At 49.6% G+C, this 26,663-nt stretch overlaps 1 protein-coding gene across 1 annotated transcript; it reads right to left on the minus strand.

Annotated features, from left to right (window-relative positions):
- Positions 1-1,045: 1,045 nt before the first annotated feature.
- LOC138750704 (serine/arginine-rich splicing factor 2-like) lies at positions 1,046-19,066 on the minus strand. Its single transcript, XM_069912773.1, has 5 exons — positions 19,052-19,066; positions 18,767-18,883; positions 7,398-7,633; positions 5,042-5,592; positions 1,046-1,228 (listed from the first exon to the last, which is right to left on the minus strand). Exons 1-4 carry the CDS (start codon positions 19,064-19,066, stop codon positions 5,067-5,069), a joined length of 894 nt encoding a protein of 297 aa, XP_069768874.1. The 3' UTR covers positions 1,046-1,228; positions 5,042-5,066.
- Positions 19,067-26,663: the final 7,597 nt, after the last annotated feature.

Here is a 26,663-nt window from a genome sequence, read left to right on the forward strand (position 1 = left end):
ACAGAGCTGCAACATCATCTGTCGGCTCTTGAACTCAATCCCCCGGTGAATGAACACATTGTAGCCCTTCTCAACCTCTCCATCCACCTTGAGGTCTGTGGATTTGGACCCCAAGATCCCAGTTCCTTCACGCTCCTGCCATGAACCTTCAGTTCCACCTTGTAAAGTGCAACACTTCACACTTACCTGGATTGAACTCCACCTGCCTCCGGTCCGGCAACTCTGTAGCCTGTCTATACCCTGTTGTAACCTCCAACACTGTCTTCAACTTTCCTGTCACCTCAATGACCCTCCCCAAACTTCCCATCCTATCCTAACCTTCCTCCGTGTTCTTCCAAACTGCAAACACAGTCCCAGACAAATCAATCTCCAACCTCCCTTTCACCAGCACCCACCCCTTCAACAAGGTCATTGCTCCCACCTCAAGCCCTCCCCACCCACCCGGGCAGCTCATCAAAGACCCACCCCACTCTGTGTGAGGTGGATGTCTCCCCTTTAAACCCATGACCCTCCAGTATTAGACTCCCGAATGGGGAGAAGGTGGCCATCTAACATCTCCATGCCCCCCCAACTTGTGGGATGTTTATCCCCTCCACCACCCCACCCAACTTTCTATGTTTCAGGGATAAACATCCCAGCCAAAGCCAGATCCTTTCGAGATCCCAGCCAGTGAATGTGGAGACACCAGTGGGGGCCACAATCAGATGAACCGCAGGTATGGACGTGTCACCTGCTCCGCTCCTTGTCCTGTTCAAACCCCCCTCCATCTCTGTAACCCCCTCCGCTCCCCGTCACCCTGTTCAACCCTCCTCCCTGTCTCTGTAACCCCCTCTGCTCCCTGTCCCCCTGTTCAAACATCCTCCCACTCTGTAACCCCCTCCAGTCCCTGTCCCCGTTCAAACCCCACTTCGTCTCTATAAACCCCTCCGCTCCCCGTCCCCTGTTCAAACCCCCTTCCCTGTCTCTGTAACCCCCCCCCCCGATCTCTGTTCTCTGCTCCCCCCCAAAGGCATCTGTGGAAATAAGTCGAGCTTACAGTCAGTAGTAGTTTTATGAAATTTTATATAAACAAAATTAAAGCAGAATATTGGAATTGGCCAGGCCTGTTGGTGTGTTGTGCCCACACCATCCCCACTGCCCGACACTTCCCAAAACACCCGGATGTCGGGATCGGTCCTCTGTCTCACGATTCCTCCATGGAACTCCAGCCTAGCCACGAAGCAGCCTGCTGAGGAGAGATGGGTGGGGGAGAGAGAGAAGCAAGGACAATATCACCACTTTGACAGGAAGAGAGAGGTGGAACCCATCCAAGGTTCCTCCGCAGAGACAGCCCCTGTCCCGTCATGGAAATGGCGGGGGGGGGGGGGGGGGGTGTTTGGCGTGGACTAGAAGGGCCAAGATGGCTTGTTTCTGTGATGTGTTTGTTAAATGGTTATATGGTCAGTAGGGTTTGGTGGGAGGGGGTGTTCGATGTGGACGAGAAGAGCCAAGTTGGCCTGTATCTGTGGTGTATTTGGTAGATAATTATATGGTCAATGGTGTAGGTGGGAAGGGATGTTTGGCGTGGAGCAGAAGGGCCAAGTTTGGCTACTTCTGTAGTGTAATTGTTAGATGGTTATATGGTCAGTGGGGTTAGGTGGGAGGGGGTGTTCAGCATGGATCAGAAGGGCCAAGATGGCCTGTTTCTGTGGTGTTACGTACCAAGTATTACAAAAGAATATGAATAAGTCAGAATGGGAGAAGTTGAAGCCTAAATGGGAAAATGATTTAGGTTTTGTTTTTCCTGAAGATTATTGGGCAGATACGTGTCATGACAGTGTGACTAAATTGACGAATGTGTGGTATGGAATGGTTAATTATAATTTTCTACATCAGTCGTATTTAACCCCAGAGAAATTGAAAAAATTTGGTTTTATTAATTTGGATTCTTGTTTTAGATGTGGTGTATGTACTGGAACTTTTTTACATGCTGTTTGGTCTTGTGTGCATATACAACCATTCTGGGATGAAATTAAGTTAATTTTGGAAAAACTATATAATTTTGTTACCATTAGATCCATCTATTTTTTTAATGGGTTATACGATTCCTTTAAAGGGATTAGGGTTAGATAAATTTCAAATTGCATTTATATATTTAACATTGTCTGTAGCTTTAAAATGTTTAGCAAGTACATGGAAAGATATCATAGTGATTAATATAATGCGATGGCAGAATGAATTGAAAGCTTGTATGGTTATGGAAAAAAATTACATAATCTGCATAATTATTCTTTTTTTGTTAATAAGTGGTTACCATATTTGGAGTATATGCATTTAGATATATTTTGATTTATTATATATTCTTAGTTTCTGTTTATATATTTTTGGCTCTCCTTAAGAGAGCTGACTGACGGGGTGGGGGGCAGTGAGGATTTGATTTAACTTTTTGGGGTTTTTTTTCTTTCTTTGTTTTTTTGATTTTTTTTATATATATTCATATAAAACTTTCTTTATGGAATATATTCTAATGATTCTTCAAATAAATAAAGTTTAATTTTAAAAAAGTAGACAAATTGATAAAATAGAGAACCTAAAAAATTATTTGCAGAATATATCTGAATAAAAAACAGATTGAATAAATAAGAAATTATATTATAATTCAAATACAAACTTATAGAACAAAGAAATTAATTGAGAAAACTAGTCGGAAGCATTATGAATTGGGGGAAAGAGCACATAAAGTTTTGGCTTGGCAATTGAAGACGGAACAAATTTCAAAGAGTATCAATGCTATTAAAAGGAATTCAAAAATTACATAAACCACAAGAAATAAATGATTCTTTCAAGATTTTTATTTTAATTTATATATATCTCAATCTGATAATGATGAAATTAAGGTTAATAATTTTTTATCTGAAATTCATCTTTCTTCTTTAAATTGCCAAGATCGGAAAGATTTAGATGCCCCATTTACAGTTAAAGAAATTATTAATGCTCTTAATTCTTTACAAAGTAGTAAGTCCCCAGGAATGGATGGTTTTCCGCCGAAATTTTATAAGATATTTAAAAATTTGTTACTACCTCCTTTTATGGTTGAAACAAGCAATGGAAACCCATTCTTTACTGGAATCTTTTTCAAATTCAATTATAACTGTTATACCCAAGGAAGATAATTTATCAAAAAATGAATCTTATAGGCCAATATCATTATTAAATGTTGATTATAAAATTATAGCCAAAATTTTAGCAAATAGATTGACTAAAAATTTACTGGATTTAATTCATATGGATCAATCAGGTTTTGTTAAAAAGCGACAATCTGCAGATAATATTGCTAAATTAATTAGTTTAATATATGTTTCAAAAGAAGTCAGATTTGGCATTGGTTCTAGCTTTAGATGCTAAAAAGACTTTTGATAGATTAAAATGGAATTATTTCTTTAAGGTGTTAGAAAAATTTGGGGTTTGACCAATATTTGTTAATTAGGTTAAATTTTACATAAAAACTCTTCTGCTAAAGTTGTGACTAATGGACAAATTTCTTCAGCTTTCTCTAGACGAGAATGTCCATTATCTCCAGCTTTATTTGTTTTAGCAATTGAACCTTTAGCAGAATTAATAAGTCAAGATATTAATATTAAAGTTTCTAGTGAGGAATAGTAGATTAATTTGTTTGCTGATTATGTTTTGATTTATATAACAGATCCTATGAACTCTTTTTTATGTATGAGGCTGAAAACATGGCAAAACATCAGGTAATAAAATTAATTGGAATAAAAGTGAAATTATGCCTTTGGTTGAGATTATAATCAATGTGCACAACTTGTTCAATTTAGATGGTCAGATAATGGAATTAAATATCCAGGGATTAAAATTGACAAAAATTTGGATAAATTGAATGATTTACCATTATTTAATAAAATCAAGGATGATTTAAATAGATGGGATGATTTACCTCCAACTCTTAATTACTAGCAAAAATTGTATTAAATGAATATTTTTCCAAGGATTCAATACCTTTTTCAATACATCCCTTGCAGTATACCTAGGAAATTTTTTAAAGATTTGTACTCAATTATTAGGAAGTTTTTATGGAAAGGAAAGATGGCTAAAATTTGTTTAGAAAAATTAACTTGGAAATTTGAATTAGGAGGTTTACAACTTCCACATTTTGACAACTATTATAAAGCTGCTCAATTGAAGTTTATTAATGGAATGTTTGATTTAAGAGAAATCTTTAACTTGGGAAAAAATAGAATTAAGTAAAATAGATAAAAATTATATGCAGGAATTTGTTTATAAATGGAATTCAAAATTGTTAATATGTACTAAAGATCCACCTATTTTGAAAATTTAATTATGGAATAAAATAGATACAAACGAGAAGACATGAGCTGAGAGTTGGGGCAAATGTTTAGAGGAAACATGGGGGAGGGGGGACTTCTTTACTCAGAGAGCGGTGGGGGTGTAGAATGAGCTTCCAGACGAAAGGGCGGAGGCAGGCTCGATATTAGCATTACTGGAGAAGTTGGATTTGTACATGGACGGGAAAGGAATGGAGGGTTACAGGTTGAGTGAAGGTCAGTGGGATTAAGTGGGAGGGAATGTTTGGCGTGGACTAGAAGGGCCAAGTTGGCCTGTTTCTGTGCTGTAATTGTTAGATGGTTATATGGTCAGTGGAATTAGGTGGGAGGGATGTTCGGCATAGACTAGAAGGGCCAAGTTGGCCTGTTTTTGTGCTGTAATTGTTAGATGGTTTTATGGTTAATGGGGTTAGGTGGGAGCGGGTGTTCGGCATGGACTAGAAGGGCCAAGTTGGCCTGTTTTTGTGCTTAACTGTGAGATGGTTATATGATCAGTGGGGTCAGGTGGGAGGGGGTGTTCAGCATGGACTAGAAGGACCAAGTTGGCCTCTTTCTTTGCTGTGTTTATATGGTTTTAGATATATATGCGAATTTTGCCCCTTCCCCAACACTCACCTGGTGCCCTGCCCCCCTCCACTCATCTGCTGCCCTCCCCTCACCCAACACAGCCACAGCTGCTCCCCGTCCATGGCACTCACCCACAGCCCCGGTCCGCCACATCCATCACTCGGCCTGGGGGGTCTCGTCGGGTTCAGGTGATGGGTCCCCTTGCCCCGAGTCATTGTTCCTCTCCGGTGTTGCCGACGGGGATCGGGACGGAGCTGGGACAGGGGTGGGGGAAGGGGTGGGGACAGGGGAGGGTGAGTGCTCCTGCGCTGCCGGGGAAGGGTCCTTGCTGGCCGGCTTCTCGGGGGACCCGTGCTCAGCCGGGGTGGGCTCCTGGGGGGCTGGGGATGGAGAGCGAGAGCGGGAGCCTGAGGCGGACTTGGGAGGAGAGCGGGAACGGGAACGGGAACGAGAGGCCCCCGCAGGCCTGGCCGGTAGCGGAGAGGGTGACTTAGAGCGGGAACGGGAACGGGAGCGGGAACGGGAGGGGGAGAGAGAGCGGGAACGAGAACGGGACACCCTGCCCCGTGACTGGCCCTTTCCCCGGGCCCCCGGCTTGGAGCGGGAACGGGAACGGGAGTGGGAGCGGCTGGAACGCGACCGGGAACGGGAGCGGGAACGGGAACGTCGTCTCCGTCTGGGACTGTGGGTGCAGGGAGAAGGGGAGTGGTACAGGCGGAGTGAGCAGGGAGAGGGAGGAGGGGTCAGAGGGGAAAGGTGGGGAGGGGGAGGGGGGAAACGGTGGGAAGGGAAGGAGGGGAAAGATTGGGGGATTGGGGTGAAGGGAGGGGGATTGGGGAGAGAGAGGGGCATTGGAGGAGGGAGGGGGTATATACAGAAGGTGGGAAATGGGGAGAAGGAGTAGGAATAGGAAAAAGAGGGTGGATTAGGGGAGGGAGAAGCAGAGAGAAGGGAGATGGAGGAAAAAAATTAAAGTTAAAATCAAACCAAAGCAACAAGACAGCAAATAATTCAGTCTCTCGGTGAATATTCCACCACCCCCCACCCGTACTCCTGGGGTCTCCCCATAAATATTCCCTCCATTCCCGGGGTCTCCCCATGAATATTATCCGCCCCCCCCAACTCCCGAGTCACCCCGTGAATATCCCTCCCTCACTCCCAGGGATCTGTCCGTGAATGTTATCTCCCCCACTCCCAGGAGTCTCCCCATGAATATCCCCCCCTTAATCCCAGGGGTCTCTCCGTGAATATTATCTCCCCCACTCCCAGGGATCTGTCCATGAATGTTACCTCCCCCACACCCAGGGTGTCTCTCTGTGAATATCATCTCCCCCGCTCCCGGGGTCTCCCCGTGAATATCCCCCCCCTTCACTCCCAGGGGTCTCTCCGTGAATATCCCCCCCTCACTCCCAGGGACTCCCGTGAATAACCCCCCCCAAAACACAGTTCTCTCCACTATTCCTGGCTTTGTGTGACATCCCCTTCTCCGAGTTCTGCCTGTTCTACTCCAGGTTAGAAGTGAAATGATGATGGCCGGATCAGTGCTGGCACATCCGATTTAGGGAACCCAGCAGCAGTGAGGCTCAGCAGATTGGATCGAGGGTCCCGGTACCCCCATTATGCTCTTCCCCCTCCCCTCTCAATCCACTTCCCCATCTACTCCCCTCATACCTGGATTCCCAACTCTCTCCCTCCTTCGCACCCCGCGGACCCCAGTCACACCGTCAAATGGCTCCCCAGATTCATCTTGCCTATCACTTCTTCTTCTCCTCTACCCCCTTGACCCACTCCCCTCCCCTCCCCTCCCCTCATCCCCATGAGAGCCCCACTATCCCCATGGCGCTCTCCCCAACCTCCCTCTGGAACCTCCCCTATTCCTCCTCTTTCCCCATGACACTCTCCCCCACCCCTCCCAGACCTTCCCATCCTCCCTGTCCCTCCTTGACCTACCCTATCCCCCACTCTTCCCTCATTCCTCTCCCATGGAACTTCTCCCCACCCCTGTATCCCCAGCACATTCTACCCCATCCCTCCCTCCCAAGCTTACCCCCAACCTTCCTCCCGATCATTAGCCACACTTCCCCTCTCAGCACCCAATTGCCTGCGAGATCCAGCAACCCCCTCCCCCTTGGACTATCCCCACACTCCCTCCTCCTTATACAAGTCCCACCTCCCCTCTCCCCCAACAGCATCCCTTTAACCCCCACCAGGCCCTCCTCCCCCACCCTCCTCCTGGACACCAGCCCAACCTCCCCTCACCACTCCTTCCACCCTGGATTCACTTCATCCACCCTTCCCCCTCAGACCTCCCCTCCAGGACAAGGGGGGGGGGGGGGGAAGGGTGGGGGAGGGGGATGGGGTGGTGAGGCGGGAATGAAGACCTGATGCTGGTGTCCAGGACACGTCCCATCTGTCCCACCTTCCCCACCCACCCCCCCACCTCGGATCCAACACTGCAGTGCCATATTTCCCAACCCCAAGACCCACCTCCTGCTGCGCCGGTACCGACTGGCCCGCCGGTTGCCCGAGCCCCCTCCTCTCCGATACGAGTCCGGGGGCCGGGAATAGCGGGCCATCTGCACCCTGAGCTCCCGGCCGTCGAGGATTGCCCCATCCATGGCGTCAATGGCGTCCTCAGCATCTCGCTTGTCGTAGAAACGCACAAAGGCAAAGCCCCGGCTCTCCCGGGTGAAGCGGTCCCGGGGGATGTAGACATCTCCCACCTGGGGGGTTGGAACAGGGAATGGAGGCGGGTGTGGGAGTTGGTGGGTTGCAAGGCGAGAGAAGTGGAGGAATGGATTTTGGCAGGACGGGAAGGAAGGAGCAGGGATAAGGAGGGTGGGTGGGAGGGAAAGGAAAAATGGTCAGTAATCAGCTCCTTCACCACAGAGTCTGAGAGAACACAACCCCCGCCCCCCCCACTCCTCGCCTGGTAGGAGTTAGTCCACGTACACAACATCCGCTGCACAACTGGAGGGAGTTAGTCCATGTTCATGATATCCGCCGCACATCTGGGGGGGGAGTGGGCCGAGTTATTCCATATACACAGCATCCACTGCATACCTGGAGGGAGTTATTCCACATACATAACATCCACTGCACACCTAGAGGGAGTTATTCCATATACACAACATCCACTGCACACCTGGGGGTGGGGTTGGATGAGTTGTTCCATATACACAACATCCACTGCGCACCTGGAGGTAGTTAGCCCATGTACACAAGATACACTGCACGCCTTGGGGGTGGGGTGAGTTAGTCCATGCACATAAGATCCAACACACATCAGGAGGAAGTTAGTCCATGTACACATCCAACCCACAGCTGGGTGGATTAGTCTGTGTACACAACATCCGCCACACACCTGGGGTATATTAGTCTATATACACATCTGCCCCATACCTTGGGTGAGTTAGTCTGTGTACACAAAATCCACCCCACATCTGGGGTGAATTAGTCCATGTATACAACATCCACCGCACACCTGGGAGATTCAGTCTGTGCACGCAACATCCACCCCATACCTAGAATTAATCTGTGCACATAACATCCGCAGCACACCCCCATTTCAACCCTCCTTTATCAACAAGGAGTGTGAAGTAACACACCTTCAGCTTGCCAGGGGTGAGATAGTCCATGTAAATGACATCCACCATGCACCTGGGGTGAGTTAGTCCATCTACACTACATCCACTGCACACTCTACATCGCGCTTCTCCAAACCTACGAGGCAGGAGTGCTGTGGAAGTCAAGGGAAATGGATACCTTCTGAGGCAAATAGAAACTTCAAACTTTCTGAGGAAAACATTCCTCGGAATGTTCTTTGGATGGGAGGGGAAGCGGTTCGAGCAATAAGGAGAGGGTTCCAGGATAGGCTGGGACATTTTTCCCTGGAACGCCTGAGGTTATGGGGGGGGGTGGGCGGGGGGGAGACTTCTAGAGGTTTATAAAATCCCTCGAGGGGGCATGGATAAAATGGATGGTCACCATCTATCTCCCCCACCCCCTCAGAGGGTCATGGATTGAAGGGGAGATACTTACAGAAGCGACACCCCCCACTCCACATATAGGTCTGTGGGACAGGCTGCCAGGGAAGGGGTCAAAATGACAACACTGACCTTGTTTCAAGGGCATCAGGAACACGGAACAGGAAAGGGAGGGAAAGAGGAGGTGAAAGGGAGAGGGGAGATTGTAGCAGGTTGCAACAGGATACAGACAAGATGGGAGTTGGGGGAGAAGTGGAGGTGTTGTGCACAACGAGAAAGGCTTTCGAAGCTTGCAGAGGGATCTGGACCAGTTGGGAAAAATGGCAGATGGAATTTAAAGAAGACAAGTGTGAGGTGTTGCATTTTGGAAGGGCAAACCAAGGTAGGATGTACACGGTAAATGGTAGGGCACTGAGGAGTGCAGTAGAACAGAGGGACCTGGGAATACAGATTCAGTCTGTCACCAAAGACTCGCGTAAACCTCTACAGGTGGACCGTAGAGAGCATTCTGGCCGGTTGTATCTCTGCCTGGTACGGAGGCACCAACTCTCAGGACAAGAATAAACTCCAGAGGGTTTTTCACTCGGCCTGCGACATCACAGTCACCAGACTTCACTCCATCGAGGACATCCACGAGGCGGGGTCTTCAAAAAGTAGCTTCTATCCTCAAGGAGCCCCACCACCCAGGCCATGCCCTCTTCACTCTGCTACCATCAGGGAAAGGGGACAGCTTCTTCCCCGCTGCCATCAGATTCCTGAGTGATCAATGAACCAAAGACACTGCCTGACTTTTCGTGCATCTTGGGTTTTTTATAGTAATGCTGTAAGATGGTTGTAATATTTTACTTCGATATTTTAAGATGCTGCCGCAAAACACCTAATTTCATGGCAATAAATTCTGACATAATTCCCTGAAAGTGGCGTCACGGGTGGATCAGGTTGTATAGAGAGCTTTTGGCACATTGACCTTCATAAATCAAAGTATTCAGTACAGAAGTGGGATATTATGGTGAAGTTTCAGAAGACATTGATGAGGCCAAATTTGAAGTATTGTGTGCAGTCCTCATCACCAAACTACAGGAAGGATATCAATAAGATGGAAAGAGTGCAGAAATTTACTAGGATGTTGCCTGGACTTCAGGAACTGAGTTACAGGGAAAGGTTAAACAGGTGGGGACTTTATTCCCTAGAGTGTAGAAGAATGAGGGGAGATTTGAAAGAGGTGTACAAAATTATGAGAGGTATAGACAGAGTAAATGTAAGCAGGCTTTTTCTTTTTTCCACTGAGGTTGGGTGAGATCCAAATCAGGGGAGCAAAACGCAAAAATCTGCAGATACCATGGTTGAAGTAATTACACAATGCAGGAGAAACTCAGCCTTCACCTTGATGAAGGGCTCAACCCCAAACTGTTGCTTATGTATCTTTATCTTTGCTATGCAAAGTACTCGGTTTAACCTGCTGAGTTTCTCCAGCATTGTGTTTTTCACCTCAAACCAGAGGTCATGGGTTAAGGGTGAAAGGGGAGAAGTTTAGGGGAACTTCTTCATACAGAGAGGGGTGGGAGGGTGGAATGAGCTGAAGTGGCTCAATTTTAACATTAAAGAAAAATATGAACCAGTACGTGGATGGGAGAGGTATGGAGGGCCATGGTTAGTGGGACATAAAAACATCAGAAATAGGAGCAGGAATCAGCCATCCGGCCCGTCGAGCCTGCTCCTCCACTTAAAATCACTGCTGATGGCCTCATCTCCACCTACCTGCCTTTTCCCCATAACCCTTCATTCCCCTACTTTGTAAAAATACATCCAACCTGGTCTTAAATACACCTTCTCCTCAACTCCATCCTAAATCTTGAGGCTACGTCTTCTAGTTCTAGTCTTCCCCCACCAATGGCAACATACCTACCACCATCTTATCTATATAATTTCATAATTTTATGTTTCTCTCATTCTTCTAAATTCCAGTGAGTCCAGTCCCAGACGACTCAATCTCTCCTCCAAGGCCAACCCCCTCATTCCTGGAATCAACCTGGTGAACCCCCTCTGCACCACCTCCAGAGCCAGTGCATCCTTCCTCAAGTAAGGAGACCAGAACTGCACCCAGTTCTCCAGATGTGGCCTCACCAGTACCTGGTACAGTTGCAGCAGGACCCTGCTCCTAAATTCCATCCCTCCGGCAATGAAAGCCAGTGTCCCATCTGCCTTCTTGTTAGCCGCCACACCTGCCAACCAACCTTTTGCGATTCATGCACCAGCCCTCCCAGGTCTCTCTGCACGGCAGCGTGCCGCAATCACTTTCCATTTAGATAATCATCTGAAATTCTGTTTTTTTCACATTTGTCAACGTTATACTCCATCTGCCGGGCCCTTTCCCACTCACTTAACCTATCTCTATCTCCCTGCACACTCTCCGAATCCTCTCCACAATGTGCTTTTCCTCTCAATTTAGTGTCATCAGCAAGCTTAGATAAACGACTCTCTGTCCCCCCTTCCTGATCGTTAGTGTACATCATGATCTGTTACAGGCCCAGCACTGACCCCTGCGGCATCCCGTTCACCACCAATTGCCAACCAGTAAATCACCCCTGCACCCCAACTCTCTGCTTTCTATTGGTTAACCAACCCTCTATCCATGCTAATGCATCACCAACAACACTACATCCTTACGCGACACCTTCTTGAACACTTTCTAGAAATTCAGTTAAACCACATCCGCCTGCTCCCCTCTATCTACCATGCTCATTATATCCTCAGGGAACTCCAGTAAGTTTATAGAGCAGGACCCACCTTTGCTGAATCCATGCTGTGCCTGCCAGATAGATCAATTTCACTCCAGATTCTTCGTTATTTTCCCAACTACAGACATTCAACTAACTGGCCTGCTGCCTGCATCCTCTTGTGAGCATTGGCATGGCATATGTCGTCTTCCAATCCCTCAGGGCCCGCCCGGAGAATTTTGGTACATTACCACCAAAGCCTCAACGCTAACCTGCCATTTCTCTCAGTTCCCTGGGATGCATTCCATTGGGACCAGGGGATTTCTCTATCTTTAGATCCTCGTGTCCGACCTCTTTAACTGTTATGTACAGTTCCTCACTTTCCACCGCATCCATAACATCTGTCATTGCCCCTTCTATTACCGACCCGTTCTATCTTGTACTAATTATGGTTATAATCTAATTACGGTTATAATCTATACTCGCAGCCAACATTCCCTCTCTTTGTTGCTTGCTTCCTGCTTCATTCTTGCTTTTAAAAGTTTCATGTTTTTAATTTTTTTTACTGGTTTTTATGCTGAAGAAAAGGGAATTAAACTGAAAATACAGTATCACATTTGTATGTATATCAAGATAAAACTTCCAATTGTATAAAGTCTGTTCCACCTCCACTGCACTGGGTGAAAACAGAAAAGACATCAAAAATATTACATATATTTTTAAAAATCCCACCTAACCTACTCTATTTTTTAAAAAATGCTAATTTAAAAAAACCATCTGAGTAGCTTATCCTGAGGGTTCCATACATTTTGTAGCTTTTGATTCATACCTTGAATCCACAAAACCCAGATCAGACTAGATCTCACCCGGAAGACTGAGAACATCGAATCACATTAAAAACATCAAATTAAAATAAGACATAAGAGGTCGCCGTGTATCTTCAAATTTCACCAATTAATCCAATTTTTTTTCTAAACTTAAACAGGACATAATATGAGAAAACCAGTGAATCACTGTTGGAGGCCGAGAGCAATGGGTCTCAATCTTTCTCTTTCCACTCACAAACCAATTTAAGTATTCCCTATGCCATCGGTGCTCTGTGATCAGTAAAGGATTGCTTCAGGTGGTGTGTGGCTGGGAAGGAAAAGCTTGAAAACCACTGTTTTAATCATCTCTCATTGACCCGTGATGTCCCTGGTTTTAGAACTCCAAAGGAAATGGGCCAATGACAATTTTTCTCCAGCCAAATATTTCAGTCACATTTGGGTCTAGAGCAGTGATTCTCAACCTTCCCTTCCCACCCACAGGCCATCTGAAGCGATCCTTTACTGATCACAGAGCACTGATGGCATTGGGATTACTTAAAAGTGGGATGTGAGTGGAAAGAAAAAGGTTGAGAACCACTGGTCTAGAAAAAGACAATCTGGTGTAATAGAGAAGAAAAATTGAGTTCATAGAAATCTTGAAATCATTTAGTAATTTCAACCCCCAAGTGTGTGAAATTATCTCTGACAATCTTTAATGGGACTTGGATGAAAATAGGGACCTGTGTAGCAGACCAAGTGACCGCGCAGGTGGACGGGCTAAATCGCCACAACAGTCAGCCATCTCAAGATGGCGCGGGTCCTCGTTCACTACCGAGAAGAAGCCTGTGGATAACGTTACATTCATGTGGCGCACTGCCAGCTGAGGAGCGACACAGCAACACGCTGACATCACTTCCGGTGACGCCGACAGTTCCAATGTCGAACGCACCAGAAGGCAAGAATCCGCTGCTACTACAGTCATGATGGTTGCGACCAACGCGGTGGATGTGCATCTCCCGCCCTTCTGGGCAAACCAGCCCAGGAACTGGCTGCAGCTGGTTGAGTCCCTGTTCCACATCAGGGGAATTGTCTCAGAGGACACCAAGTTTGGGCACGTTGTCAGCGCCCTGGACACTGCCGCCACCGCTGCCAAAGTAAGCTCCTTCATGGAGAACCCACCCATGGAGGGTAAGTATGAGCAGTTCCACCTCAACTCCCTAGAAATCAGCCGGCATGTGTGCGCCGTTTGGATCTTAAACATGCAGGGCCTGGGTGACAGGAATCCCTCCAAGCTCATGCACGAGATAGTGGCCCTAGCGGATGGACAGACAGACTGTTTCCCCTTCGAGGCCCTGTTCCTCTCCAAGCTTCCGGTACATATTTCCTCGGCGCTTTCGGACATGGATTTCAGTGCCCCGCACCTGGTAGCCAAGGAGGCAGACAGGCTGTTCCACACCCCACAGCAGAGCTCTCTCCATGTGCAGCCCGACTACACCGTCAGTCCCACCATCGCGACCAGCCCATCGGAAACCCCATCAGTGGCTGCGGCACAACCACAATGTGACAGGTACAAAGAAGCACAGTGGATACTGTATCTACCACTGCCGCCGATGGGGCTGGAACACCCAGAGGTGCATCCTCCATGCTCATTCCCCACTACCAAACCCAACACTGTGACAGGAAATGGGCAAGCCGGCTGCCAATAGTGACCTCAGCAGTTGGTGCTCTGAAAGGCCTATTCTAACTCAGAGACCAATGGACGAAGAAGGATTTCCTAGTCGACACGGGCATAGAAATCAGCCTCGTCCCGCCGACGTATTTCGAGGGCAGACACAACCTTTGAGCTATGGGACCTGCCTGGTCACCATCCACTTCGCAGACACGGTCTTCCAGTGGGAGTGCACCATCGTGGCCGCGGACAGGCACTACTCGAAGTGGATTTCCACCAGGCTCATAAACTACAAGATGACAATATGCGGTTAGTAAACACCACAACGTTCCAGTCTGTCCCCCTCACCCTGCGGCAACATTCCTTCTTGCCTTTAGGGATCCACACCCTGGACCGAGATGTGTACACTCACCTACTGGCCAGGAACCCAGCCTTACTGGCCCCAACTTCCATGACTCTAACCTGCCACATGGCGTGGCCCACCCACATCGAGAACCCCCACATCGGGCCACATCGAGGCCCGGCACCGCCCGCAAGACAAGCTCCAGCAAGCCAAGGCTGGCTGAGGAGCTGGGGATCGCCCGCCATTCCAACAGCCTGTGGGCCTCCCCACTCCATGTAGTGCAGAAGACTCCGTCAATTGGTCCCCGTGCATCGACTAGATGGCTGAACGAGGCGACAGTCCCAGACAGGTATCCTATCCCACATGAGGTTACAAGGTTACTGATTTTTCTCAAGGTGGACCTCGTCAAAGGATAGCATCAGATCCCAGTACACCACAGCGACGTTCCAAAAAAATGGCAATCATCACACCTTTCGGCCTCTTCGAGTTCCTGCGGATGCCCTTTGGACTACAAAACGTGGTCCAAACTTTCCAGCGACTAATGGATGTGGTTGGCAGGGACCTCGATTTCATCATCCTCTACTCAGACGACATGCCCATGGCCAGCCCCGATGCCAACACTCACAGGACGTATCTGACCCTCCTTTTCGACAGACTGCAGTAGTTCGGGCTCAAAGTGAACCCGGCCAAGGGCCAGTTCGGCTTAGAGACAATAGATTTCTTGGGACACCGCATCTCCCCAGAGAGAGCCACGCCACTGCCCAACAAGGTAGAGGCCATTCAAAATTTCCGCAAGCCGAGTACGACCAAAGGCCTGCAGGAGTTCCTGGGGATGGTTAACTTCTACCATCCCTTCCTATCGGGAGTGGCCCCCTTCATGCAGCCCCTTTTCAACCCCGTCAAGCACAGCGACAAGACACTCCAGTGGACACCCTACACCACAGAAGCCTTCCACTCCACAAAAATGGCACTGGCAAGTGCCACGGTGCTGATGCACCCAGACTTGACCTACCCCCTGGCCCTTACAACAGATGCATAATGGGTCGACGAGCACTGGCGCCCCCCTGGCTTTCTTCAGTAAACACCTCCGAACGCTAGAGATAAAATACAGCGCGTTCGACCGTGAACTGTTAGCCCGGTACCTGGTGATATGGCACTTCCGATACATGTTAGAGGGAAGTGTTTTCACCACCTCTTTCTCTTTGGCTTGGCTTCGCGGATGAAGATTTATGGAGGGGTAAAAGTCCACATGAGCTGCAGGCTCGTTTGTGGCTGACAAGTCCGATGTGGGACAGGCAGACACGGTTGCAGGGGAAAATTGGTTGGTTGGGGTTGGGTGTTGGGTTTTTCCTCCTTTGTCTTTTGTCAGTGAGGTGGGCTCTGCGGTCTTCTTCAAAGGAGGTTGCTGCCCGCCGAACTGTGAGGTGCAAAGATGCACGGTTTGAGCCGATATCAGCCCACTGGCGGTGGTCAATGTGGCAGGCACCAAGAGATTTCTTTAGGCAGTCCTTGTACCTCTTCTTTGGTGCACCTCTGACACGATGGCCAGTGGAGAGCTCGCCATATAACACGATCTTGGGAAGGCAATGGTCCTCCATTCTGAAGACGCGACCTACCAGCGCAGTTTGATCTTCAACAGCGTGGATTCGATGCTGTCGGCCTCTGCCATCTCGAGTACTTCGATGTTAGGGATGAAGTTGCTCCAATGAATGTTCAGGATGGAGCGCAGACAACGCTGGTGGAAGCGTTCTAGGAGCTGTAGGTGATGCCGGTAGAGGACCCATGATTCGGAGCCGAACAGGAGTGTGGGTATGACAACGGCTCTGTGTACGCTTATCTTTGTGAGGTTTTTCAGTTGGTTGTTTTTCCAGACTCTTTTGTGTAGTCTTCCAAAGGCGCTATTTGCCTTTGCGAGTCTACACGGACCACAAACTGCTAACCTACAAGATCCCTGACCCATGGTTGGCGAGACAACAGCGGCATCTCTCCTACATCTCAGAGTATACCATGGAGATTCGCCACATCGCAGGCAAGTCCAACGATCGCCACAACTTCAGGGGGCTTGATGCCACCCAGCTGGCCAAGGACCATACGGAGGGCGCAGACATGCAGGCCTACTGGAGGGCCATTACCAGCCTGAAGGTCAGCGATTTCTGCCCCTCACCAGGAGGCCCAACCCTGCTGTGCGATGTCTCCATAGGGTTTCCTAGATCCATCCTACCCGCGACCTGGCGATGGTGGGTTTTCAACCAGATCCACAGCCTGTTCCACCCCTCCATAAGGCCCACAGTCTGCCTGATGTCCGACAAGTTCGTGTGGCATGGTCTCCACTGAGATGTGACCCTGTGGGTCCGAACCTGTTTAGTGCCAGCACGTCAAGTTATACTGGCACACTAAAGCCCCACTCCAGACTTTCGAGCCGGTGCAATTCCAGTTCGAGCATGTCCAGGTAGACATCGTCGGCCCACTCCCCGTGAGCCAGGGAATGCGGTACCTGTTCACGACAAATGACCTATTTACCTGCTGCTCGGAGGCAATACCTATGCCTGCACGTGACATGGAGACGTGTGCCAGGGCTTTCCTATCCACATGGGTTGCGCGCTTCGGAGTCCCGACCCATATATCTCAGACCAAAGGGCACAGTTCACCTCCTCGCTCTGGTCCAACCTGACTAAATTCTGCAGCAGTCAAGTACACCATGCCATGGCCTACCACTCCCAAGCAAATGGCCTGGTCGAGCGTTTCCACCACCACCTGAAGGCCATCTTGAAAGCCTGACTGCATGGCCCGAACTGGGTGGATGAACACCCATGGGTACTCCTAGGCATTCGCATGTCACCGGAGGACCTGGCAGCCTCGTTCCGCAGGAACTCACCATTCCTGGGGACATCCATTTCAACCCTCCTGGCCCACAGCCCACTGCCTTCGATGTCCTCCTGAGGTTGAGGGTGCAAGCGGGTGAACGCTCCCCCCCGCCACTGTCTCGACACAACTCGCCACCCAGCCATATCCTCACAGACCTGCAGTCCACCCACTACATTTTCATAAGGAGCAGTCAGTAAAGAACACCCTATAGTGCCCATACGAAGGCCTGTTCAAGGTACTACAGAGAGACGGTGTCGTGTTTACACTGGACACTGGCGGCCGACAGGACAGATTCAGTCGACTGCCTCAAAGCCACATACCTGGACTCCGACCTGTCAGACCCCCAGCTGACCACCCAGAGACTGTAAATTAAACCACTCAGGGGTCGGTGGCACTTCTGGGGGGGAGGGGTGTAGCAGGCTGAGCGACCACACAGGTGGAAGGGCCGAATCGGTGCAACAGTCAGCCATCCCAAGATGGCGCGGGCCCTCCACTACCGAAAAGAAGCCTGCACTTTACGCCACATTGACGTCACTTCCGGAAGTGGGCGTTCCCCACGGGGCAACGCAATGAATTCAAATGATAAAGCCAGTTTCTGGTTCATCCACATACTGTGTGGACGTTTCTTCATTTCATAGCATGGCCACAGCAGTCGCTACACCTGCATATTAATCGGAAAAGGTTCACTTTTATGAAGGTTTAATTTACATCCAGGGAAAGAGTTGAACTGAGAAAACACAAATAACATCACTAGGATAGACCTTTCAGCATCTGAAATATAAACTCATAGGTCATCTGTATACAAAGAAACCTTGTGAGTTATTCCGTTTCTGACAATCCCTTGAACCTCTCAGGGTATTGTCAGAGGTCCTAAAGCTACACCAACTAGCAAGGGGGCTAAGGGGACAAACCTGCCTAGTTCTCTAAACAGTATAAATAAAGAGGACTTGTTATTATTAGTAACCACAATAGCTAAGGGGGTATTATAAATCAATTTAATCTGTGATATAAAGCCCATACCAAAATTAAATCTCCTTAATGTTTCAAATAAATAGTTCCACTCCACTCTGTCAAAAGCCTTTTCAGCATCTAGAGAAACTGCACATTCTGGAATTATATCTGAAGGGGAATAAATAAGGTTCAATAATCGACAGATGTTAAAATGTGAATAGCGACCTTCAATAAATCCAGTCTGATCTTTAAATATAACAGAGGGAAGGATATTTTCCAATCTACCAGCCAAAACCTTAGGAATAATCTTAAAATCTACATTCAGCAAAGAAATTGCCCGATAGGAAGTACAGTCAGTCAGATCTTTAGCTGTTTTTAGGAATCAATGAAATTGACGCTTCATAAAAAGCTGCCCTGAAGGTCCCAGAGAAAACAGAATTTTCAAATGTTTTACATAGTTGAAGGGTAAATAAATTAGTAAATGATTTTTTTTTAATTCCACCATAAAACCAACCAGACCTGGGGCCTTGCCAGATTGAAGAAACAGCTTGGGAAACTTCCAACTCTGAAATTGGAGCTTCCAACAAGTTTTGATCTTCTGGCGATATTTTGGGGACATTCAATTGTTCCAAGAATCTATCCATTGAAATAGAAAAGAAATTCAGATTTGTATAGATCAAAATAGAATTCCTGAAACACCATTAATTTCAGCACGATCAAAAGTAAAGTTTCCATCCTTCTTGCATATCTTTGTAATTTGTCTTTCAGATCCCACTGCCTTCAGTTGACTAGCAAACAGCTTACCTGAATTCTCTCCATGTACATAAAATTGAGATTTAAGTTTAAGTAGTTGATTCTCGAAAGGGTAAATTAATAATAACATGCTGAGTTTGAAGTTCTACTCTTTCCTTATAAAGGTCCACACTAGATGTCATAGAATATAATTTGTTGATCTCTTTAATTCTGTTAGTGAGAACTGTCAGTTCACTTTTAGTATGTTTACGAAGTCCAACAGAATAAGAAACTTCCCAATCTTCTTTCCTGCTGCTCTTGGCAACTTTGTACGCACAAGCTTTTAGTTTGATCCCTTCCTTTATTTCCTTAGTTATCCAAGGCTGGCTGACCCACCCTGACTGTCCTTGCTTTTAAATGGAATTTACTTTTGTTGAGCACTGTGAAAGATATCTTTGAAAGTTCTCACTGTGTTCCTCAACTGTCCCTCCATGTAGTCTGTGTTCCCAGTTTAACATCGCCAACTCCTTCCTCAACCCATTGTAGTGTCCCTTATTTTGGTTTAACACACTGTACTCTCCATGTGGATGAGAAACACACTCATTACTGTCATCCAAGAGGATCCCTAACTACAAGATTGCTAACTTCACCTGCCTCATTGTATAGCACCAGAGCTAACATTGCTGTTGTAAAGCAAATAAGGGTGGATAAATCCCCAGGGCCTGACAAGATTTTCTCTCAGACGTTGAAGGAAATTAGTGTAGAAATTGCAGGGGCTCTGGCAGAAATATTTAAAATGTCCTTAGCCACAGGTGAGGTGCCAGAGGATTAGAGGGTAGCTCATGTTGTTCCATTGTTTAACAAAGGCTCCACAAATAACCCTGGAAATTATTGGCTGGTGAGCCCGACCTAAGTAAATTGTTGGAAGGTGTTCAAAGAGATCAGATATACAATTATTTAGATAATCGGGGATAATCAACATGGTTTTGTGCGTGGTAGGTCATGTTTAACCAATCTTAGAGTTTTTCCAAAGAGGTTACCAGGGAAGTTGATGAAGAAATGACTGTGGATATTGTCTACGTGGACTTTAATAAGGCCTTTGAAGAGGTCCCATATGGGAGGTTAGTCAGGAAGTTTCGGATGCTTGATAGTCACAGTGAGGCAGTGAACTGGATTCACAATAGCTGGATGGGAGAAGCCAGAGAGTAGCAGTGGATGGTTGCTTCTCAGACTGGATGCCCATGACTAGTGGTGTGCCTCAGGGATTAGTGCTGGAACCAATGATCTGGATGATAATGTGGTAAATTGGATCACCAAGTTTGCAAGTGACACTAAGACTGAAGGCATTGTAGGCAGCAAAGAAGATTTTCAAAACTTGGAGGATTCTGGACCAGCTGGTAAGATGGTCTGAAAAATGGCAGATGGAGTTTAATGCAAGCAAGTGTGGTGTTGCATTTTGGAAGGATAAATCAAGAAAGGACGTACCCGGTAAATGGTCGGGCACTGAGGAGTGTGGTAGAACCGAGGGATCTGGGAATACAGATAGATAATTCCCTGAAAGTGGCACCACAGGTGGATAGGGTTGTAAAGAGAGCTTTTGACATAGTGGCCTTCATAAGTACAGGAGTTGGGATGTTAGGGTAAAGTTGTGTAGACATTGGTGAGGCCAAATTTGGAGTATTGTCTGCAGTTCTGGTCACTTAACTATAGGAAAGATATCAATAAGATAGAAAGAGTGCAGAAAAGATTTACTAGGATGTTGCCCATACTTCAGGAACTGAGTTTCAGGGAAAGGTTAAATAGGTTGGGACTTTATTCTGGAGTGTGGAAGAATGAGGGGAGATTTGATCGAGGTACTTAAAATTATGAGGGCAACAGACAGAGTAAATGTAGATAAGCTTTTTCCACTGAGGGCAGGTGAGATACTAACTAGAGGACATGGGTTAAGGGTAAAAGGGGAAAAGTTTAGAGGAAACCACACAGAGAGGGGTGGGAGTGTGGAACGAGCTTCCAGCTGAAATGGTAAACGTGGGCTCAATTTGAACATTTAAAAAGAATTTGGACAGGTACATGGATGCGAGGGATATGGAGGGCTATGAGCTGGGTGCAGGTCAGTGGGACTAGGAAAAGAAATGGTTCAGCACAGACTAGAGGAGTCGAGGTGGCCTGATTCTGTCTCTAGTTCTAAAGCACATTCCCTTGTAGGTTCAGTAATGTGCTGTTTAAGAAAGCCATCACGTATGCATTCTATGCAGTCTTCCTCAAGGTTTGTTGACAAACCTATTCCCTCTCTTTAAATGTTAAAGTCCCCCACAATAACAGCTGTTCCATCTTTATGTGCCTTCGATATTTCTTCGTTTATTGCATGAGCCACTGTAATGTTATTATTGGGGTGGCCTATACACAACTCCCACCAGTGATTTTTGCCCTTCACTATTCCTAATCTCGACCTAAATGGATTCAACATTTTGCTCCTTAGATCTTACACCATCTCTCATTATTGCCCTGAACTCATCCTTAACTAAGAGCTTGAAATTCATTGAATTTCTCTAATTCAGTGACACTCACTATCCCTTCACTTATCAGGAAGGCGCCACAGCGACGGCACTTCCTGAGAAGACGGAAGCGGGCATCATCACATCAACCATCTACAGGAGCTCTGTCGAGAGCGGCCTGGTTGGCTGCATAACAGTGTGGGTACGGTTCCTGCAGAGATATGGATCGGACATCAATCCACAGGAGCAGCAGGGAGTCTCTTCCCCACACCCCCCCCACAATCGACATGATCTACCAGGATCATTGTCTCAAGAGGGCGCACAAAATCATTGAGGCCCCCTTCCGCACCCCTCATCTTTCAGCTGCTCCCGTCGGGGAAAAGATAGGGGAGGATCAGAGCCAGCACCACCAGGCTGAGGAACAGCTTCTTCCCACAGACAGTGAGGATGCTGAACGACCAAAGGAGCTGTCCACACTGACCCTCCAAGACTCTCATATTCACAAAACAATATTCATTTGTACAGATAGATTTCTCCTGTATGTATTTGTGTGTATGTGTGTTAGATCTGGTTGTGTGATTTGCACTGAGGACTGGAGAACACTGTTTCATCAGGTTGCACTTGCACAATGAGATGACAATAATCATATCTCAACTTCCCCCACCTCTCTTATGACCTGATATCCTTGGATATTTAATTCCCAGTCCTCTCCACCCTGCAACCACGATTCTGTAATGGCCACTAAATTAATACCCCTTTCTACTGATTTGTACCCCAAGATCCACAAACCCAGCAGACCCATCGTGTCCACATGCTCCTGCCCCTCCAAAATGGTCTCTGTTTACCTCGACTCCATTTTGTTCCCCCTCCCCACCTACATCCAGAACACTTCGCACACACTCCATCACTTCAACAACTTCCAGTTCCCTGAACTCGATCGCCTCATGGATATCCAATCCCCATCCCCCATCCTTTGTTTCTTTCTGGACAATAGACCCAACCAGTCCCCTCCACCACCCCCTCCTCTGGCTGGCAGAACTTATCCTCACCCTCAGACATTTCTCCTTCGCCTCATCCCACTTTCTCCAGGACAAGGCATGGGTCCCAGCTATTTCTGCCCTTATGTTGGCTTCGCATGCTTCAAGCCTTCACAGGCAAGGCCTCAACTCTTCCTTCGCTACAATGGCGACTACTTTGCTGCTGCCTCACTACCCACAATGAGCTCGCTGACTTCACCCACTTTTCTGCCAACTTCCACCCCGACCTCTCCAGCAGCACTCTCCCCCTTTCTTGTCCTGTCTCCATCCTAGGAGACAAACCCTGTGGACATTTTCCACAAATCCACAGCTATTCCGACTGCACCTCTTCCCATCCTGTCCCCTTTAAAGATTCCATTCTGTTCTCTCCATTTCTCTGCCTTCCATGCCAAATCAGGGATGTCCTTCAGAAAATGTGGCTTCCCCTCTCCCACCACCAACTCAGCGCTCACCCGCACATCCTCCATCACCCTCACATCTGCCCTGGTCTCCTCCACCCCCACACACAGCAAGGACAGGATTCCCCGTTCTCACCTTCCACCCCACCAGCCGACGCATTTCCACCACCTACTATGTGATCCCACCACTAGACACATCTTCCCTTCTCCGTCTTCCACAGGGACCACTCCCTCCGTAACTCCCTTGTCCACTCCTCCCTTCCCACCCATTGCCCCCCCTTGGTGCCTACCCCCTGAGGCCGCAGGAAGCACCCACACCTCCTCCTTCACCACCATTCGGGGCCCCAAACAACCCTCCCAAATGATGCCACACTTCGTTTGTAAATCTGCAGGGGACGTTTACTGCATCTGGGATGTTGCCCAGACTTCAGGAACTGTGTTACGGGGAAAGGTTACACAGGTTGCGACTTTATTCCCTGGAGTGTGGAAGAATGAGGGGAGATTTGATAGAAGATGTTGTCTGGGAGTTGCTTTGTTCAGCAGCTCAGCCCGTCACAATAGCAGGGATCTCCCACTGGCCAACGCTTTCAATTCTACCCATCATCCCCACTCTGCCACGTCAGTCCATGGCCTCATGCACCGCCAAACTGTGGCCACCCGCAAATCAGAGGAACTGCACCTTATTTTCTGTCTGGACACTCTCCACTGGATGGCTTCGACATCAACGTCGCCAGTTTCCGATAACACCTCCCCACCTCTTTCTTTCCCTACCCCACCCCCATCTCCTTTCCTTCAGCTACCCACCCTTTCCTGCTCCATTCAGAGAGCGACCCCCTTCCCCCATCACTTCTACCTTCCCACCGATCCTCATACTGGTTAGTGTCCCTTTCACACTGCCAAATAACTGGGCGGTGGGGTGAAAAAATCAACCAGGCTCTGAAAGGGCCCAGCCAAGTTGACTCGGCTGCAGCGGGAACGGCCAACCTGCTCAACCGGGTGGACACAAGGGCCTGCATGCGTGCGTCAGCCTGGTGGCTTTAATATCCGTGCAGTTAGATTTCACAGGGAGGGCAGCGGGGCCATCAGCGTGTACCTGTGCTTTAGATCATCACAAGATTACTTATACCTAAGCCCACGTAATGCTATGTCAATACTTGTTATACTCTATTGTTTAAGGAGTAAGGACAAGCTGGTCTGCGAGTTTGTCCCAAATTTGAATGGTCTTAAGCCCACTGTGAGAGATTTTCCACGGTCTTTTATACATTGCGCACATACGTGCTTTATTCCTGCTACGATTCCACTGCTCTGCAAATATGTAACATGTCACTCAGGACTTCACCGCTGGAGGTTGTCCCCCCCCCTTAGATCCGCAATGTCCACATGAGCTAGGGAATTCAGGGTCCAGGGTGAACGGCTCACCTGGAGCTGCCACACGGGTCATCCACTTGTCCATTTAGTGAGTTGCCAGCATGAATGCCACTAACCTCCTCCATCTTTTTATTAGGGCGCCAGCCCATTTTTACTCATGCCTTGACAAAGAGGACAGGCCCTCAATGTGGATGACCCTTCAATTCCGACAGATGCTACGTGACATGCTGAATGTTTCAGGCACGACAGACTTTCCTGTTTTGCTAAAAAAAACTTCCCCTCAGGTTCCTGATAAATCTCTTCCCCCATCTTAAACCTGGTCTCTGATTCCCCAACTCTGGGTAAAACCTTCTCGGCACCACACCGACCCGCCGCTCTGACCCGTCCCTCTCCAGGTTCTGTACACCTGCATGAGAGGGTTAAGTGGGAACAGAGAGTGACGGAGGGAAAGAGAGGGGGAAAACTTATGACCTTCTGACCACTGTTTTCCCAACTCTGGGTAAAACCTTCCCAGCGCCAACCCCACCCCCCCGCACCAACCTGTCCCTTTCTAGGTTCTGTACACCTCCATGAGATCGCCCTCAACCTCCTGCGCTCAGCGGGACAAAGCCCCAGCCGGCTCCACCTCTCCCTACAGCTCAGGCCTCTCCCCGAGTCCTGGCAACGTCCTCAGCCGATCCCCTCAGAACCTCTCCAGCTCAATGTACATCAGTCCCACGGCTGGGTGACCAGAACGGAATCCAATTCTCCAAACGGGGCCTCACAAGAACAACAGGAACTCTCAACTTCACGACTCACTGCTGACTGATGAAGGCCTATTTGACCACCCATTCTACCAGTGACCCCATTATCAAGTTACAATGTATGGGTATCCGTTTGCTCCCCACACCCCCAGATCCCTCTGCCCCCGCCGCACCCCGTCAGATCCCTCCGCCCCGCCGCACCCCGTCAGATCCCTCCGCCCCGCCGCACTCCACCAGATCCCTCCGCCCCGCCGCACTCCCCCGATCCCTCCGCCCCGCCGCACTCCCCCGATCCCTCCGCCCCGCCGCACTCCCCCGATCCCTCCGCCCCGCCGCACTCCCCCGATCCCTCCGCCCCGCCGCACTCCCCCGATCCCTCCGCCCCGCCGCACTCCCCCGATCCCTCCGCCCCGCCGCACTCCCCCGAACCTCCGCCCCGCCGCACTCCCCCGATCCCTCCGCCCCGCCGCACTCCCCCGATCCCTCCGCCCCGCCGCACTCCCCGATCCCTCCGCCCCGCCGCACTCCCCCGATCCCTCCGCCCCGCCGCACTCCCCCGATCCCTCCGCCCCGCCGCACTCCCCCGATCCCTCCGCCCCGCCGCACTCCCCCCGATCCCTCCGCCCCGCCGCACTCCCCCGATCCCTCCGCCCCGCCGGACTCCCCCGATCCCTCCGCCCCGCCGGACTCCCCCGATCCCTCCGCCCCGCCGGACTCCCCCGATCCCTCCGCCCCGCCGCGCTCCCCCGATCCATCCGCCCCGCCGCGCTCCCCCGTCCCCGATCCCTCCGCTCCGCCGCGCTCACCCGATCCCTCCGCTCCGCCGCGCTCCCCCGATCCCTCCGCCCGCAGCACTCCCCCAGGTCCCTCCGCCCCACCGCACTCCCACAGGTCCCGCTGCCCCACCGCACTCCCCCAGGTCCCTCTGCCCCACCGCACTCCCCCAGGTCCCTCTGCCCCACCGCACTCCCCCAGGTCCCTCTGCCCACCGCACTCCCCAGATCCCTCTGCCCCACCGCACTCCCCCAGATCCCTCTGCCCCACCGCACTCCCCCAGGCCCCTCTGCCCCACCGCACTCCCCCAGGCCACCCCACACTCCCGCAGGTCCCTCCGCCACACCGCACTCCCCCAGGTCCCTCCGTCCCCCCCCAGGTCCCTCCGCCCCACCGCACTCCCCCAGCACCCTCCGCCCCACCGCACTCCCCCAGGTCCCTCCGCCCCACCGCACTCCCCCAGGTCCCTCCGCCCCACCGCACTCCCCCAGGTCCCTCCGCCCCACCGCACTCCCCCGATCCCTCCGCCCCACAGCACTCCCCCAGGTCCCTCCGCCCCACCGCACTCCCCCATGTCCCTCTGCCCCACCGCACTCCCCCCAGGCCCCTCTGCCCCACCGCACTCCCCCAGGACCCTCCACACTCCCCCAGATCCCTCCACACTCCCCCAGATCCCTCCCCACTCCCCCAGATCCCTCCACACTCCCCCAGATCCCTCACACTCCCCCAGATCCCTCCACACTCCCCCAGATCCCTCCACACTCCCCCAGGTCCCTCCACACTCCCCCAGGTCCCTCTGCCCCACCGCACTCCCCCAGGTCCCTCCGCCCCACCGCACTCCCCCAGCACCTTCCGCACTCCCCCAGCAC

The sequence above is a fragment of the Narcine bancroftii genome, unplaced genomic scaffold (genome assembly GCF_036971445.1).
Source record: "Narcine bancroftii isolate sNarBan1 unplaced genomic scaffold, sNarBan1.hap1 Scaffold_232, whole genome shotgun sequence".
Taxonomy (NCBI): domain Eukaryota; kingdom Metazoa; phylum Chordata; class Chondrichthyes; order Torpediniformes; family Narcinidae; genus Narcine; species Narcine bancroftii.